The 17,993-nt window shown below is 40.7% G+C and overlaps 1 protein-coding gene across 1 annotated transcript in view; it reads right to left on the bottom strand.

Moving 5' to 3' along the window:
• Positions 1–17,065, bottom strand: part of LOC109412597 (lysM and putative peptidoglycan-binding domain-containing protein 1-like) — a 35,413-nt gene extending 18,348 nt beyond the window's left edge. The window contains exons 1-2 of the mRNA XM_029860233.2: positions 16,431–17,065; positions 6,750–6,989 (exon numbers count right to left, since the gene is read on the bottom strand). Coding sequence (XP_029716093.2) covers positions 6,750–6,989; positions 16,431–16,493 — 303 coding nt within the window. The 5' untranslated portion in view covers positions 16,494–17,065. The remainder of the gene's footprint in view (positions 1–6,749; positions 6,990–16,430) is intronic.
• Between the last annotated feature and the right edge of the window lie 928 nt (positions 17,066–17,993).

The following is a 17,993-nucleotide window of genomic DNA, read 5'->3' as shown; positions in this document are numbered from 1 at the left end:
ATCGATTCCAGTCTGCATCATTTTGTGATTTTTCTGCTCTTTTCATAAGTTTATCTTATGTAATTAGGTCATAATAAGCATGTTAAATTTTCATAAGGTATTCTTATGGCATGCATACTTTACAGTTATGGCAAATTTCATAAGGCATATTGATGAATTTCGGTAGTTTACTTCGCTGAGTGTAACAATGCTAGGTAGTCGTCGGCAAAACCATAAGTAGGAAAACCGCTATTATTGAGTTGCCTTAATAGCGTATCTGCTACAAGATTCCACAAAAGTGGTGATAAGACTCTCCCTTGGGAACATCCACAAACACTCAATTTCCTAATCGCCGCTTGACGCAATGTCGAGAAGAGATGTCGGTTTTTGAGCATTTGGTGAATCCAATTGGAAATCATTGGAGATATACCATGACCCCGTGCGGCTTCCAATATGGCATCGAAAGGCACGTTGTCAAAGGCTCCCTCGATATCTAAGAAAACACCCAAACAAGATTGCTTTTGAGCGAATGCTTTCTCGATATCGTAAACAACCTTGTGTAAAAGAGTCACAGTGGACTTACCAGATTGGTGGGCATGTTGGTTCACATGAAGAGGCACATTGGCCAGATGAACATCAAGGATGTGATGATCGACAATGCGTTCTAAGCATTTCAGAAGAAAAGAGGTCAAACGGATAACCTAGGTCTGAAGCTCTTTGCTTCTTCATACGACGCACGACCCACTTTCGGAATAAACTTTACAGTAATATCCCGCTAGGATTTGGGAATATACCCTGTAGCAAAACTGCAAACAAGTAGTTGTTTCAAACATGTTTGAAATGATCAAATTCCTTCTGAAGCAAAATAGGATAAATCCCAGGAGATTTGAACGGAGCAAAGCTATTAAGTGCCCATTCAATCGATTCTAAAATTATGATACTCCGAGCCGAAGCTAAAGAATCATAACTACAAGAAAAGACATTAGGTTCATCCGAAGATGTAATACCCACACATCCAGGGAAGTGTGTACTGAATAAACATTCCAAAACTTCCTCATCAGAGGAAGTGAAATCACCATTTGGCAAACGAAGTTCGTTCACTTGAAAATACTTAGATTTTGCAAGGATTTTGTTCAACCGACTGGCTTCACTCAGATTGGAAACATTTGTAGAAAGGTTTTTCCAGCCGGATCGTTCAGCAGACCGAAGAGCTTTCTGGTAAGCCTTGCGAGCCGACCTGAAAGCCTCCGATCCAGCAGAACGTCGTCTGTTCCAACTCTTTCTACATTGTTTCCTGAGCTTCGTCAGATCAGAGTTCCACCAAGGGGTTCCTCTTGTGGTCTTCACAGACCGCAGAGGCCAAGCTTCTTCAAAAGCTTCTATGGTGAAGGCCGTTGTAGTATCAACGGCATCATCTAAATCACTTGGATTGTCAACGGATGGTGAGTATCCATGAAATTTGTCTGCAACCAAATCGGTAAAGAGATCCCAGTTGGTTGATCGGGGGTTCCTGAAACGCAAAGTTTGCGAAGTAACATTCTCAAGTTCAAACAAGATGTAGCGATGGTCAGATAAAGATTCTTCATCTGACACATGCCAATTGGTCAGCTCGCGACTAATTCTGCTAGAGCAAAGCGTTATGTCTAACACTTCCTCTCTAACAGATACCATGAAGGTTGGGCGATTGCCTATGTTAAGTAATCCAAGATCTGTACTACTTAAGTACTCCATTACACTGAAGCCTCTCAAATTGATGTCTAAGCTTCCCCAGATTATATGGTGAGCATTAGCATCACTACCAACAATTAGCGGAAGGCCTTTTGAAGTGCAGTATGCAATGACTTGCTTGAAAGCATTCGTAGGGGATGGTTCATTATGTCGGCAGTGCGACATCTGTTCCCATGTCTATGGACGGCCATGAGAGAGGAGAGTAAATTGTAGTAATATATTGTTCCCCAGTCCACTGTAAAACGTCCGTGAATATAGAGTATAATTGTATCGCTCCGTTTGCCACTGATTTACGCGGTCTCCGAAAGTACCCCGGGTAATAGTTCTGTCCCCGCCGGTAGTGATCTTCCTGGTGATTCCGCTGCCCGAATCTGTCCGCCGTGACTCTGTGTTTCCTACACATTATGCGGTAAATAAACCGAACAATAAAAGTATTTTCTGTTGAGATTTCCAACAGTTACATCGATTGTGATAGCACATACATCTCTAGTAGTTAATTCAGAGATGAGTGTAGTAACGATTGCGTTGTTGACAAGCACACATGCTCGAGGCATGACACGTGAGTTTGCCATATCATTTTTACTGAAAGTAGCAAACACCGGATTCACAAGGTTTCTTAGATAGAAATTCCCCTTACGAAAGTAAGGTTCTTGGACTAACGCCACTTGGGATGTACCATTTTGCCTAAGTCTACAAAGATTGATCGTTGCTGTTCTTTCGTGCTGAAGATTGATCTGAGCTATCCTAACCGTAAACTATTAACAATCGCGGCACAAAAAAGAACAGCAACAATAAAGCCAGATCGGTATCGATTTGAGTGCCAGCACACTTGGCACAGGCGTTTGGGACACCGGGATGAAGCCGTCATTCAACAAACATCAGCAAGAATTTAGCGAGCGGAATACAGGTACGTGACTGTGGAACCGACGAAGTTTGTGAACCGTGTCTCAAGGGAAAGCAAGCACGGAAACCGTTCTCGAAGTCCACCGAGAAGAAGTCAACGGCTACGATGGACACGCATTAGGGTAGGACGGGGCAAGATGAGTTAACACAATTTTTCAAAGTACCTCTCAGTAGTTCTCTTCTATATCTTGTTTTCTATCACCCATAAACATGGGAGGGTTAAAAATTCACAATAAGGATGATTTATTTGACTAAACAAAAAAGATGTTTTATGGTCAGTTCGAACATGCTGCGGGGCAAGACGAGCACCCCTATGGGGCAAGAAGAGCACTTCATTAAAATCCCAATATTTTAACAATAAATTGGTCATACACTGATTGATATAGTGAACCTTGTGTATGGCTATGGTATCACGTTCTAAAATTATCATTTTTTTTCGATTATTGAAAAAAAAATGCGGTTTTATAATACTTTATACAAAATGACCCGAAAAACAATAAACGATTATTAGGTTGCTTATTTTTAGAAATTTACTCAACCAAATAGTTGCAGAGGTTACGGGAACCTATGTTCGGCACTATTGAGTGGATTACAATAATTTCAAAATATTTTCTATATTACCATCAGGGGTGCTCATCTTGCCCCACTATAGGTTAATAACTAAAATTGAATAAATTTTTATGTTTGTTTTTAAAAAATATTTTCTAATGTAAATTAAAATGCTTTGCAGTAAGCTAGTAATGTTGGCTGATAACTAGAATTATGGTAAAAATTTGATTTTGACATAAAAACCTTATTTTATTCTGATGATTTCTTATACGAAAATGCTAAAATTCCATGCTATCGACTTATTTGACAATATTGTTTAATTCGTTCATTATGAAGTACCTTTTATCAGGTTTACAAACAGGATGAACATTATTCTAACGGATTATGAAGTTGCTTGGGCAAAATTCATCATAAAGTAGTAAAACGGAGGGGTGGCCATCGTGTCCCGTCCTACCCTATACTTAATTCTAAAAGGTTATGATTCTAAAGTTTTTCCCAGCGCTATGGCTTGGACTATAAATAAGTTTTCTCTTCGGTTGTGAAGCAAGCCAACTTCCGAATCCTTTTGATTGTTGATTCTCGCGAGAACCTGATTGTCAAGCACGTGGACATTAGGACGGCCTATTTGGACATATACATGAAGGTACCTCCAGGAATCGAACAACACAGTTTGCCTCAAGCAAGCTGGTCGTGTTCGGAATAAAACGCTGGATGATTCATTCAGAAGTACTTCGGAGAATACCCAACTAACATTTATTGTGAATGTAAACGTCAACAAAGCGTCCTCAATACGGCTCGATGCTGAGTTACTGTGTTGTACATATAGATGGAAGCTTCTATGCAAGCCCTATACCAATGAATCTGGCGAACTTAATCAGCATGTATATGCTGTGCGAGAAGCTTCTATGCCACCAAGTCATAGCTCTTTTCTCGGCTCCTATGTAACCACTAACTGAATAACATCTTGAGAAGGCGCTTTTTCAGCCTTTTCGCAGTTGTTAAATAATAGTTATACGGCATCCCCAAATTAAACGATTAAATATAATGAGGTTATGGATACCGTGACGCAATACATGTGGAACTGGAATTATCACTTTTAAAATTGAATAATTAAAGTACTTGCCGCTATTTGGAATCGAACTCCCGATCTCCGTATCCACTGGTCCCGATGATGTCCTCGCTGCCACACTGCTATATATAAATAACATAGAAAATAGCCCGTTTTGTTTTACTCCAGACAAGGCTTCATAATTGTGCCACAAGAAACCTTACCCAACTTCATCTTGCTGCAAAAGCTTGTGAAACGTCAAACGCAATAATGTTTACATTGAACAAGCTGTGTGATTGCGCCAACAGATTCTTCTTCACAGCTTCTAGCTGAAAGAGTGTTCTTTAAAAGGCTACGGAGCGCTGCTGTTTTGTGTTTTGGCAATATTACAAAACGTACTGTATAAAAGCAGCTGTTGTAGTGGCTGGGACTCTTTCTCGATTTGCACATCTTCCGGAAAATCTTCCGGCATTGAATTAAAGTGCAATAAAAGCAACCCAAATAATTTCACAGCACAGAGATGGATAGCTGTAAAGAATTTGTGTAGTAGCTATATATTCCGCTTTAAGTTTGTTTTGACAATAATGTTTACATCCATTTCTTTATTACAGCTTCTAGCCGTAAAGAAATCGCATAACGGCCTTTAAAGCGCTGCTGGTTTGGGGATTTGTCAGTATAACGAATTGTACTGTATAGTAGCAGCTGTTTTGTTAGTGGGGACTGCTATTCGATGTGTTCAAGATTTCACATCTTCCGGGAAATCTCCCGGAGTTGGAATAGAGTGGAGTAAAGGCAGCCCCAGTGACAAGCAATGGATTTCTGAAAACCGAGTTTGGTAGCTGGATGGTGCTTGTTTTGCAGTCGTGTATTAGCTTATGCTTTATATTTGACTAGCTTTCCTTTTATTCAGCGTTGACCGCTTTTACTCGATGGTTACACAACAGAAAGCAAATGACTGAAGCTTATAGCGCTGAAAATGTTAGTTGGGTAGGTTTCTTTGCATCTGATCAATGTTTGTACTAGAGGATTACGAAAAAAAGGCACACTTTCATCGCAGTTTATGTAGACAACATGCTATTCGAATTTCAAGAAAGACTACCTTTGGAGAAGAAGTTCAAAATGTCGCTGCTCGGAAATCTGAAATTATTCCTGGGAATGTATGTCGAATTCAACAATGGCTGCTATATGATGAGTCGAGTCTTCTTCTTCTTCTTGGCGTAACGTCCTCAATGGGACAAAGCCTGCTTCTCAGGTTAGTGTTCTATGAGCACTTCCACAGTTATTAACTGAGAGCTTCCTCTGCCAATGACCATTTTGCATGTGTATATCGTGTGGCAGGCACGAAGATACTCTATGCCCAAGGAAGTCAAGGAAATTTCCTTTACGAAAAGATCCTGGACCGACCGGGAATCGAACCCGTCACCCTCAGCATGGTCATGCTGAATACCCATGCGTTTACCGCCTCGGCTATATGGGCCCTGAGTCGAGTCAGAAGGTGTATATTTCTAAGCTTGCGGAGAAATTTGGCCTTTAAAATGCCAAACCGTCAGCAATCCCCATGGACCCAGGAAGGATCTTCTTCTTCTTCTTCTTCTTCTTCATGGCTCGACGTCCCCAATGGCCTGCCTCAAGGAAGGATATATCCAACGAAAAGAGGAGGATTCTAAAACACTACCCAGGAGTGACGATACCAAAGCCTTATCGGAGCACTATTGTACGTATCTGTGGTGACCAGACCAGACATTGTTATCGCCATATCAATCCTTGGGGGAAAAGTCAGCAAATCTTCTTGTGCTGATTGGACAGAAGCCAAAAGAGTGGTACGCTATTTGATGACCACCCGAGACCTGCGGCTGCATCTAGGCGCTAGCCAGGCAGGATTACTTAAAGTGTTTCGTGGACGCGGACTGGGTAGGCGATGTCAGCGACATTAAATTCAACCCAGGATATCCGGTATATTTCGGAGCAGGATTGATTTCATGGGCCGCTCGCAAACAAAACTGTGTGACAACAAAAGCAGAGTTTGTCGCTCTAGCTGAAGCCTGTCAGGAGTTACTGAGATTGAAGAAATTACTGGACGATTTTGGTGAGAGCAATGAGCCGATCAAGATCATGTTAGATAATCAAAGCTGTGTACACCAACTGGCGAACGAAAGAGTTGAGAAACGATCGAAACATATTGATACGAAATATGTATTCACGAGAGATTTGAAGAAAAACGGAGTTATCGACGTTGCATATTGCCCTACGGCTGAGCAAATAGCCGATATGATAACGAAGCCTTTATCAAAGATCAAACTACAAACCTTCAGAGACGCATATGGATTGAAATTGATCAAGAAAACAACGCTTAAGAGGGAGTGTTGAAGCATGTGCATTGTAGGGTAGGAAAAAAGTAAGTTCTGTCCCCGGTGAGATGTGACAAACTGTATAGGTATGAGTTGCCCGTATTACTTATTCAAATAAAAGATAAGAGATCAGTTCCCAGTAAATGATAAGAATTTAGTGACACAAATGACAATGTAAAAAGTTAGCTACTTACACTACATCCGTACTTCAGCGCGATCCCCTGCAGCGTGTCGGTTTTGTCCACATCGTGCCGTATCAGTGCCTCCGAGCTGAGTGCCGGCGATCGACTGCCGCCTCCGCATCCGCTCCCACTTCCGCCGCCGCCGCCGGAAATGCTACCATATTTCTTCAGCGCCCGGGCCGAGTCCCGTATCGATTGTTTTTCTCCGAATATCGTTTCGTCCTCCATTCCGTCCGAGACGAGCTTTACGAACTGTCGAGGCGACGAATAATAGCAACCACCATCGGATGATGTCGACGACGAGATGCAACGGGAAGTAGAATCATTAGCTATTTCCTTGAGCTCCGTCGTGAACGCGAAGGAGGAAACTCCAGCCGATGACGATGGGGCAATAAATCGATATCGTTCCGAGAGACGGGAAAGTTTGTCAAGTGGATACACTCAATACACAGAAGTGGCTGCTGGCTGGCTGGCTAGCTGGTAATGGTTAATAACACACAGGTTCCCTTAGTAGGGAACACCTCAACAGATTGATGACGAGGAATTTTCCTTGCCAATCTGGATCAAGGAACTCAACCCACGTAGAGCGATATCACTCCCGTCCGTGTCAACTAAAGTTTTCGAACGAACAAACACTCCGCGGATTCTCGGTCAAGTTTGGACGAAACCCCCGAACTATCGATTAGCTATTTAGCCACAAAACACCAATTTTTCGCTTTCGCTTTTCACTTTTGGGCTAAAAATACGAGATATTTTTACTTTTACTTCAGGCTGCTCACTCCCACGTTACATGACACTTTTCTGTCTTCGTTCGCAATCCACTTCTTGACGTTTACATCGCCGTCATTCGCATCCGCGAGAGAGAATATGCATTATCAGGTGCGAGCGCGAGAGCGATGCACTTTTGCTCACACACCCGACAAAAACAAAACCAATCACGTTAATTTGATTCCACTCAGAACAAGGTCAATTTTTAGACTAACTCATTAATTAAAATCTGAGACATAATTTTTGTCAATTTGGTAAGGAAAACGTTATTTCTGTCAAGTGTTTTGGATGGCCTCATTTGATCAATGTTCGATTAAATATTTTTGGAAAATCTGGAAAATGGTTTTTCCTCGTTTCTTAGTAAATTTAGATTAACGTGTACAGAGTGCATAAAGAGACAAAAAAGTTCTCTCTCCGGAGTTGGACTCCGTTCACAAATAATTACATTTTATTGCAGGTACACTGAATAAAAACTCAAGCTCGAAATCGAATGCGAAGCGTCACCATCGCGGCGTCGATCGCGCTACAGATTGACACGATGGACTCGAGTGGACTAGACCCACGACTAGACCAGACTAGTCTAGTCTAGTCTAGTCTAGTCTAGTCTAGTCTAGTCTAGTCTAGTCTAGTCTAGTCTAGTCTAGTCTAGTCTAGTCTAGTCTAGTCTAGTCTAGTCTAGTCTAGTCTAGTCTAGTCTAGTCTAGTCTAGTCTAGTCTAGTCTAGTCTAGTCTAGTCTAGTCTAGTCTAGTCTAGTCTAGTCTAGTCTAGTCTAGTCTAGTCTAGTCTAGTCTAGTCTAGTCTAGTCTAGTCTAGTCTAGTCTAGTCTAGTCTAGTCTAGTCTAGTCTAGTCTAGTCTAGTCTAGTCTAGTCTAGTCTAGTCTAGTCTAGTCTAGTCTAGTCTAGTCTAGTCTAGTCTAGTCTAGTCTAGTCTAGTCTAGTCTAGTCTAGTCTAGTCTAGTCTAGTCTAGTCTAGTCTAGTCTAGTCTAGTCTAGTCTAGTCTAGTCTAGTCTAGTCTAGTCTAGTCTAGTCTAGTCTAGTCTAGTCTAGTCTAGTCTAGTCTAGTCTAGTCTAGTCTAGTCTAGTCTAGTCTAGTCTAGTCTAGTCTAGTCTAGTCTAGTCTAGTCTAGTCTAGTCTAGTCTAGTCTAGTCTAGTCTAGTCTAGTCTAGTCTAGTCTAGTCTAGTCTAGTCTAGTCTAGTCTAGTCTAGTCTAGTCTAGTCTAGTCTAGTCTAGTCTAGTCTAGTCTAGTCTAGTCTAGTCTAGTCTAGTCTAGTCTAGTCTAGTCTAGTCTAGTCTAGTCTAGTCTAGTCTAGTCTAGTCTAGTCTAGTCTAGTCTAGTCTAGTCTAGTCTAGTCTAGTCTAGTCTAGTCTAGTCTAGTCTAGTCTAGTCTAGTCTAGTCTAGTCTAGTCTAGTCTAGTCTAGTCTAGTCTAGTCTAGTCTAGTCTAGTCTAGTCTAGTCTAGTCTAGTCTAGTCTAGTCTAGTCTAGTCTAGTCTAGTCTAGTCTAGTCTAGTCTAGTCTAGTCTAGTCTAGTCTAGTCTAGTCTAGTCTAGTCTAGTCTAGTCTAGTCTAGTCTAGTCTAGTCTAGTCTAGTCTAGTCTAGTCTAGTCTAGTCTAGTCTAGTCTAGTCTAGTCTAGTCTAGTCTAGTCTAGTCTAGTCTAGTCTAGTCTAGTCTAGTCTAGTCTAGTCTAGTCTAGTCTAGTCTAGTCTAGTCTAGTCTAGTCTAGTCTAGTCTAGTCTAGTCTAGTCTAGTCTAGTCTAGTCTAGTCTAGTCTAGTCTAGTCTAGTCTAGTCTAGTCTAGTCTAGTCTAGTCTAGTCTAGTCTAGTCTAGTCTAGTCTAGTCTAGTCTAGTCTAGTCTAGTCTAGTCTAGTCTAGTCTAGTCTAGTCTAGTCTAGTCTAGTCTAGTCTAGTCTAGTCTAGTCTAGTCTAGTCTAGTCTAGTCTAGTCTAGTCTAGTCTAGTCTAGTCTAGTCTAGTCTAGTCTAGTCTAGTCTAGTCTAGTCTAGTCTAGTCTAGTCTAGTCTAGTCTAGTCTAGTCTAGTCTAGTCTAGTCTAGTCTAGTCTAGTCTAGTCTAGTCTAGTCTAGTCTAGTCTAGTCTAGTCTAGTCTAGTCTAGTCTAGTCTAGTCTAGTCTAGTCTAGTCTAGTCTAGTCTAGTCTAGTCTAGTCTAGTCTAGTCTAGTCTAGTCTAGTCTAGTCTAGTCTAGTCTAGTCTAGTCTAGTCTAGTCTAGTCTAGTCTAGTCTAGTCTAGTCTAGTCTAGTCTAGTCTAGTCTAGTCTAGTCTAGTCTAGTCTAGTCTAGTCTAGTCTAGTCTAGTCTAGTCTAGTCTAGTCTAGTCTAGTCTAGTCTAGTCTAGTCTAGTCTAGTCTAGTCTAGTCTAGTCTAGTCTAGTCTAGTCTAGTCTAGTCTAGTCTAGTCTAGTCTAGTCTAGTCTAGTCTAGTCTAGTCTAGTCTAGTCTAGTCTAGTCTAGTCTAGTCTAGTCTAGTCTAGTCTAGTCTAGTCTAGTCTAGTCTAGTCTAGTCTAGTCTAGTCTAGTCTAGTCTAGTCTAGTCTAGTCTAGTCTAGTCTAGTCTAGTCTAGTCTAGTCTAGTCTAGTCTAGTCTAGTCTAGTCTAGTCTAGTCTAGTCTAGTCTAGTCTAGTCTAGTCTAGTCTAGTCTAGTCTAGTCTAGTCTAGTCTAGTCTAGTCTAGTCTAGTCTAGTCTAGTCTAGTCTAGTCTAGTCTAGTCTAGTCTAGTCTAGTCTAGTCTAGTCTAGTCTAGTCTAGTCTAGTCTAGTCTAGTCTAGTCTAGTCTAGTCTCAAAAAACGTATTTTAAATATATAACTGTAACATCTGCATCTGAATTAGGACGAATATAAAAAAAAAACTTAACACATGGAAAAGTTGTAATTTGTAGAAAATGTTTTTATTCCGTAATAAATAAAATAACACCATGTGGTGTAATTGAAGTTTGTACAACGATTTGCATCGGATATTTGCACACACCGTTAGCAAGTGATTGACAATTACCGAGAATTAGCGCCAGTCTTTTTGACGGCTCAATTTGCTCTGCGTCACCTTGCATGAGCAGCAGTACCTCTCAGTCCAGGCTTTGTTCGGTTTGGAACCTGTCCGAAGAGTCGGCCATGAAAAATCGAACAAATATAAATATGAACACTTTCATCGTTGGCAATGGCTATGGTGATGTATTCTTTGTTATTTGGAACTGGTACAATTTCGCAGTAATTTTAAGGACAAACGTCTTGAACCCCCGTGCATCAACAGTGCATCAGAACTTCAGATGCACAAATCTCCAGAAGCAAGTTTTAAACTACAGTGCATTTTATTATTCTGTTCTTGCTCACTTGTAATAAGCTTCAAATATTGTCGTCACGGTTGAAATACACCCGACAATCGAATTTTCTCAAAATTTATACGTAAAACCTAACGTCGGACGTAGTGCGCTGGACAGTGGGCCTGGCCCTCTATCCAGCGCACTGTGCCCGACGTACGTCCGACACACGGTTTAGGAGAAAAACCGATTTTCGCGTGGCAAAAATTCCGATTTTCAACTGTACGAACAATATGAAGATCAGGTGCGCTGGGTTTGTTTACGAATAGATTTGTGTGCTCGAAATCGAGAGTAGGTGCCAAAGTCGGCCATTGTGGCGGCCATTTTGATATTCTAACATGTCTGTCCTTAAAGGAAAGCAGCAATTGTCCATTATATCTGCCAAACCACATGAGAGTCCATATTTCTCAGCCGGTTGACAATTCTTGCCTTTGTATGCTCTACGCCCACGAAAGTCAGGGAAATTTCCATTACAAAAACTCCATGGAACGAGAGGGAGTCGTACCATAGACTACCCGTCACCCTAGAGCATGGTCTTTCTGAATACTCTTCGGCTACATGGCCCTAAATTGTAAAATAATTATGGATGATTAATGAAACCGATTGATGATCTCTCTCTGACAGTGATAGGTTTAATTTTATTTTATTTTTCAAGGGATCAAAAGTTGATGATCTATAGGTAAGGGCCCATATAGCCGAGGCGGTAAACGCACGGGTATTCAGCATGACCATGCTGAGGGTGACGGGTTCGATTCCCGGTCGGTCCAGGATCTTTTCGTAAAGGAAATTTCCTTGACTTCCTTGGGCATAGAGTATCTTCGTGCCTGCCACACGATATACACATGCAAAATGGTCATTGGCAGAGGAGGTTCTGAGTTAATATCTGTGGAAGTGCTCATAGAACACTAAGCTGAGAAGCAGGCTTTGTCCCAGGAGGACGTTACGCCAAGAAGAGGAAAGGAGGGAGGTAAGGTTTTCATACACATTTCGAAAAAAAAATCTTCTGAGTCATGGTCGTAACATTTGAAAAGTACACAGCAGTTCAATATGTGTTAAAGATTTTTCGACGAAATGTACCTTACTAGGCATATGTGCGCACGGATGGATCCACAACGGAAATCACACATTGGCAATGAATTAGCAAACAAAGGAAACGAGAACCGATTGCCCAAAAAATATTTGAGGAAACGGCGTACATACATGAGTTGACACGTAGCTTCTCGTAGGTGATAACGTATCTCAACGTATCGCTATCATTATTGGCGTCACTTCGTTTGTGGGTTGCATTGTGGTGCAGTCTACAAGTGACTGACAAGCAAAAGTTTACGTAGGTGGCATCTTGCGCCGGCTGTATTTACCAGCGTTATCATTCCGGTTATCATCCAAATCTCTTGTCCAGTTGTGTTGCGAGATTTAGAGCAAATAGATAAACCTTTGTTCAGCCGTCTGATTGGAGATATTTTTCTGTGTTTTTCTTCTTCATTTTAGCTCAAGACCGCAGAGTCCAAACATTCAAATAAACCACCTTTTTCCCATTTCCCATCGGTAAAATGTAAACAACAAGTTGTCTTCGCCTATCCACTTATCCGCGACCGGTAATGGCGGCGGCGGGCATAAAAAACCGATTCAAATTTTGACGTTTCGTGGGGATCGCAATCGGTTGGCGCCATCAAACGGTAAGTGAAGGGGTGAGGAGGAAAATGAAACTGTTTTGACTTTCCCCCATGAAACGTCAAGAACCGAACCGGTTGGACAAGCCCGCCACCGCCATTACCGCTCGCGGATAAGTGGATAGACAGGATGCAAGCATATATGAGCGTGAATTTTCTGCATACGGTGAAATAATAATTTTGACCATCCTATGTACAGTAGACGTTCGCTCGGTGCAAACGCTTTAACTGCAATGCTTTTTAACTGCAAGTCCGATAAGCGCAACAGTTTTGCAGTTATCGCACCGCTATCCGTCAAAGGTCTGTCAAAACAGATGACAGCTGCATAGCGATGCATTTTTGAATGCACTTTCAGACAAACTGACAAGTCTTTGACGTCTGCCAGTCGTTGCAGTTAACGAATTTCATTCGGTAGGTGAAACGTAAACATGTTGCAGTTATCGAACGTCTACTGTATCATAGTGTCGCGTAAAAGGTGTGTCGGGAATTGAATTCAGGTTGTGCCTGAAATAGATGTTGACTAGACGGAAACAGAACTCGAGGGACAATTATTCAATATTATTATTTTAAATAAATTGAAGCTCTTTCACAATATTTTCATCATGATGTGGAAGCTAATTTTTAAATAAGTAATTGATACCGATTTGGCCATGAGACATTAAGCGAAGTGCAAGAATAAACTTTATCATTATTGATAGTTGCTCAGCTAGACGGGAATTAGATAAAACCCAACATCTTGAGAGGAAACGAGTCAAATCGAGCATCTTTTAACATATAGATCATATTTTTTATTGAATTAGTCCAATATTATCACAAAACAATGTAAATGGCGAAAGCTCTGAAAATTTTCAAATTTTTAATAATTTTATTAACATTAAAGAAAGAAAAATCGAAAAAAAGGCAATGATCTGTACGATGATTAAATGATTACACAGTTTAAGGTTGAACCTTGCAGGATTTTTCCATCCATCTGATCACGGTTTTAAAACATGAAACGATCACAGATACCTACGTGTGCGATATTTATTGGAAAACCCCCATCAGCTGACTTCGAGGCTGTGACTCACAAAACTCTCGCAACGGTCGGTCTCATTGCCATTTCGCATGTGTCTGTACTGTAGGTCGTATATCCGCTCGGAAAGAAAAGTACAAAACTTCTCCCAAACCATGCATGCAACTGCGATTTGGCATCGTTTCTGAAGTTCACTTCGATCATCTACCCATGTTCATATGTTTGTGGGTATAGGAAGGAAAAGTGCAAAGAACCGCAAGCAACAATGTGCTTCACCGTCCTCAGAACGATCAGTTTGCGTTTGATCTGAACCATATTCAACCCTGAGAGCGTGTTGCGCTTATTAGTAGCAAAGAGCGCGAGAGGCTGCGACGTGAGAGTTGTTTTTTGCCTTGCGCGAGCGATGATGAAAGTCCGTCCATGCGCCATGTGGTCAGATGATGGACCAAACGAAGCGTCAAATGGGCATAACAGACAAAAATTATATTGGAGAATCTTTCACACACCCATACACCTGTTGCGAACACGTTCACCGACACAACTCTCTTCTATTTAAGCTAAACCAACAAAGCACGAGACTTTACCGATGGGAGTGAAGGGGTAAAATGCACAAATGGGGAGTAACATCACAAGCCATTGTCGTAATGTCGTAACTAACATACACAGAGAAATGATCTGGCAACACTGTTGATTGCAGGGTTGATTCTCATGTTTTTCCAAGGAGAACATACGTTCAAGCTAGAACAAATTATCTCAATTTGTTGCACTTAGCGAACTTGCAGTTAAAAACATTTTACAGTAGACGTTCGATAACTGCAACATGAAATTCGATAACTGCAACAACTGACAGACGTCAAAGAACTGTCAATTGCTGCAAAATGCAGCCAATGCGCATTTGGAAAACATCGCAATGCAGTAAAAGTGCATGCGAAAAACATCGCATCGTTGTTGACACTTCATTTTGATGGATAGCGGTGCGATAACTGCAAAATGTGTTGCACTTAGCGAACTTGCAGTGAAAAACCATTGCAGTTAATGCTTGTACACCGAGTGAGCAGTGAACGTCTACTGTATACGATCCTTTATCGTTGGCGTGCAGCAATGGGATCCTAAAATTAAAGCCGGAATTCCGCTTTTATTGAATAATACGATCAAGCACGCTATTCTAATCGAAAATGTACCTTTCCCAAACTTTGAATGAGAAAATTCTGAAAGTAAAATGATAAACAGTTTTAGCACAGACAAACAGACGTAACGCTCTGATAATTCTCATCGTACACCGATTTAACGGTCTTTTCCAAAATTTGATAGTTGGCCAACTGCCCAACCCAACTGTTCGAGTTTGACGTTTGCTCACTACCGCCACCTAGTTGGTGGTCGGCCAAACTTAGTCCTTTTAGCATTGGGCGAATATGTTTCCGTGACTATGATTTGAATCGGAAAATGTTCAAAGTGTTACGTCTGTTTGTCTGTGGTTTTAGTTTGACCACAGGCACAGACACAGACCGCAGACTGTGGTTTGACGTTTAAGGGTAGTACGCACCTGATAAGTACTGTGGAAAAAGATAGGCCAAGGAACGGTCAAGAATTGAATTCGCTGTTAAAATTTCTTGAGCGGTCTGCAACTGGAAAGGAATGAAAATTGCGTAACGCTCGTAACGCCTGCCGGGCAAATCAAATGGAGTTGTCACTTTTCCTTGCGGAAAAATATTCCGTTCAATTATTCCTCAAGGAAAAGTCACATTTCTTCCCATACTAATCAGATGTCAAAATTCCTTTGGTAATTAGAGGGATTTTTTCTGGAGTGCTTTTCTTACCAGGTGCGTACTAGACTTTAGGGTCGAATTTGACGTGATGGATTCGACATTTTTCATACTGGAGATTGAAAAATGTTTTTACAGTAGACGTTCGATAAGTGCAACTAGAAATCCTTTATTATAGAGATTAGCGGAAGATACACATGTCGATTCGGTAACGCTGTTTGTTTTGTTTACGACTGCTTCCAACACTTGCCACAAAGCTAGAAGTTCAAACTTTGTGCGTGACTTTGTTGTGGTGCAAGTTGTTTTGCTTACGTTTGTTAATTATGGTCGGATGGCCGAATGAAATTCGCTAACTACAACGAGTGACAGCCGTCAAACAGTTGTCAAATGCTGTTGGATGCAGGCAGAATGCACTCAAAAACATCGCAATGTAGCTGTAGTGCATCCGAAAAACATCGCAACTCTGTTGACGTTTTGTTTTTGACAGATAGCGGTGCGATAACTGCAAAATTGTTGCACTCAGCGGACTTGCAGTCAAAAAGCATTGCAGTTAAACCGTTTGCACCGAGCGAACGTCTACTGTATCTTACGTACACGATTGGAAAAAATCACTCTAAGTATGAGTTATAAGCTAGAAGCGTGACAAAAGATTTGAAAATTAAAATTTGAATATTTATTACCATGGTCAATAAAAACGTCAAGAAATAAGTAAATATGTACGCTTTGACCATATGTTGAGGTTTAAACCAAAAATCTAGATAGATTCGTGCGAAAGATTTCTTCAGACAACCATTTCACCCCATTCTCCCCCTATGCTATTATACCTATCGTGCGTTGTAGTTTTTCGTTCGGTTTTTGAGTCGTTCAAGTTACAGGAAAAAGAATTGCCACACTGTCATTGCAAATACCTATGCCTGCCAGCGAGCAATGTGAGGTGAGCTATAGCAACCATCCACGCCAAAACCAGCCAGCCAACCAACAATGGCCAACGGCACGGCACCTACCTACAGCTATCTGATTTGGTGCAACAACGCCACCACTGCTGTGTATTGAGGGTATCAGTTAAGAAATGGGTGTTAATTGTTAAAATAAACTCGATCGCAGAGTTTAACGGATCACCATCATCCTTATTCCACCATACGTACCTTTATGTAGGACTTCCAATTTTTGTACTTCTGCTTCAGCTCGTTCATCGTGTCAATGCTCATGTTTTCGAAAGCTCTTGGATATCTTCTGCTAAGATTTACAACAACACTACAACACACAATAACTGATCACATATAGATAAGGCACCCTTGAGCTGCGAAGTTTGAATCGAAATTTGCGTTTCTATTTTAGCACCAACGAGCACTCAACGACGACGATGATGATCTTCCACTTGGCGTCGATGATAAGAGTAAATCACCTCCCTAATGACACTAGTTTAAATTATTGCTAAATCTCCTTATCACGAACATCACACATTCACAGCATATTTTCACCGCACCATCCGGACATTCCACACAAAACAGCTGGTTGACACTGACTAGAGAGGAGACAGACTGCTTCTGATAGTAATCCAGCCACCCCGGTATCAATTATTGTTGTTGCAACTCTCCTCACATCGTCGTTATCAGTCGTTGTTGTTTGAACAATGAAGCTCTTCTACGTATACGGGATGCGATCCTCCCGGGCTGGTTTACATTGTCTGTCGGACATGAACTGCTCTAGCTGTGCGAAAAGTGAATATGCGTAATCTCTTTGCTCTGCTCTCGACGACTGAGCCACCGCCGCCGCCGTCTGTCTAGTGTCGGCGTGGTTGGGTTGCTGGGATTGGAGAACGATGAGTATGTACGATGGGCAGTGAAAGGAAAAGAGTTGAGAGAACTATTGTGGCGCTCTCTTTGAAACCGATGATTTGATTTACTATGGATGGAAGCAACATCACGTTTAAGTATTTGAAGCATTTTACAATCATTTCTTCAATTAGTTGTAAAAAAGCTTTGTGACCAAACGTTGTTCGTTTGTTTGTTTGTTTGTTTGTTTGTTTGTTTGTTTGTTTGTTTGTTTGTTTGTTTGTTTGTTTGTTTGTTTGTTTGTTTGTTTGTTTGTTTGTTTGTTTGTTTGTTTGTTTGTTTGTTTGTTTGTTTGTTTGTTTGTTTGTTTGTTTGTTTGTTTGTTTGTTTGTTTGTTTGTTTGTTTGTTTGTTTGTTTGTTTGTTTGTTTGTTTGTTTGTTTGTTTGTTTGTTTGTTTGTTTGTTTGTTTGTTTGTTTGTTTGTTTGTTTGTTTGTTTGTTTGTTTGTTTGTTTGTTTGTTTGTTTGTTTGTTTGTTTGTTTGTTTGTTTGTTTGTTTGTTTGTTTGTTTGTTTGTTTGTTTGTTTGTTTGTTTGTTTGTTTGTTTGTTTGTTTGTTTGTTTGTTTGTTTGTTTGTTTGTTTGTTTGTTTGTTTGTTTGTTTGTTTGTTTGTTTGTTTGTTTGTTTGTTTGTTTGTTTGTTTGTTTGTTTGTTTGTTTGTTTGTTTGTTTGTTTGTTTGTTTGTTTGTTTGTTTGTTTGTTTGTTTGTTTGTTTGTTTGTTTGTTTTTTTTTTTGTTTGTTTGTTTGTTTGTTTGTTTGTTTGTTTGTTTGTTTGTTTGTTTGTTTGTTTGTTTGTTTGTTTGTTTGTTTGTTTGTTTGTTTGTTTGTTTGTTTGTTTGTTTGTTTGTTTGTTTGTTTGTTTGTTTGTTTGTT

This window comes from Aedes albopictus, chromosome 1 (assembly GCF_035046485.1).
Source record: "Aedes albopictus strain Foshan chromosome 1, AalbF5, whole genome shotgun sequence".
Lineage (NCBI taxonomy): Eukaryota > Metazoa > Arthropoda > Insecta > Diptera > Culicidae > Aedes > Aedes albopictus.
The sequence above is the reverse complement of the archived record's forward strand: the minus strand, read 5'-3'. Positions and strand labels throughout refer to the sequence as shown.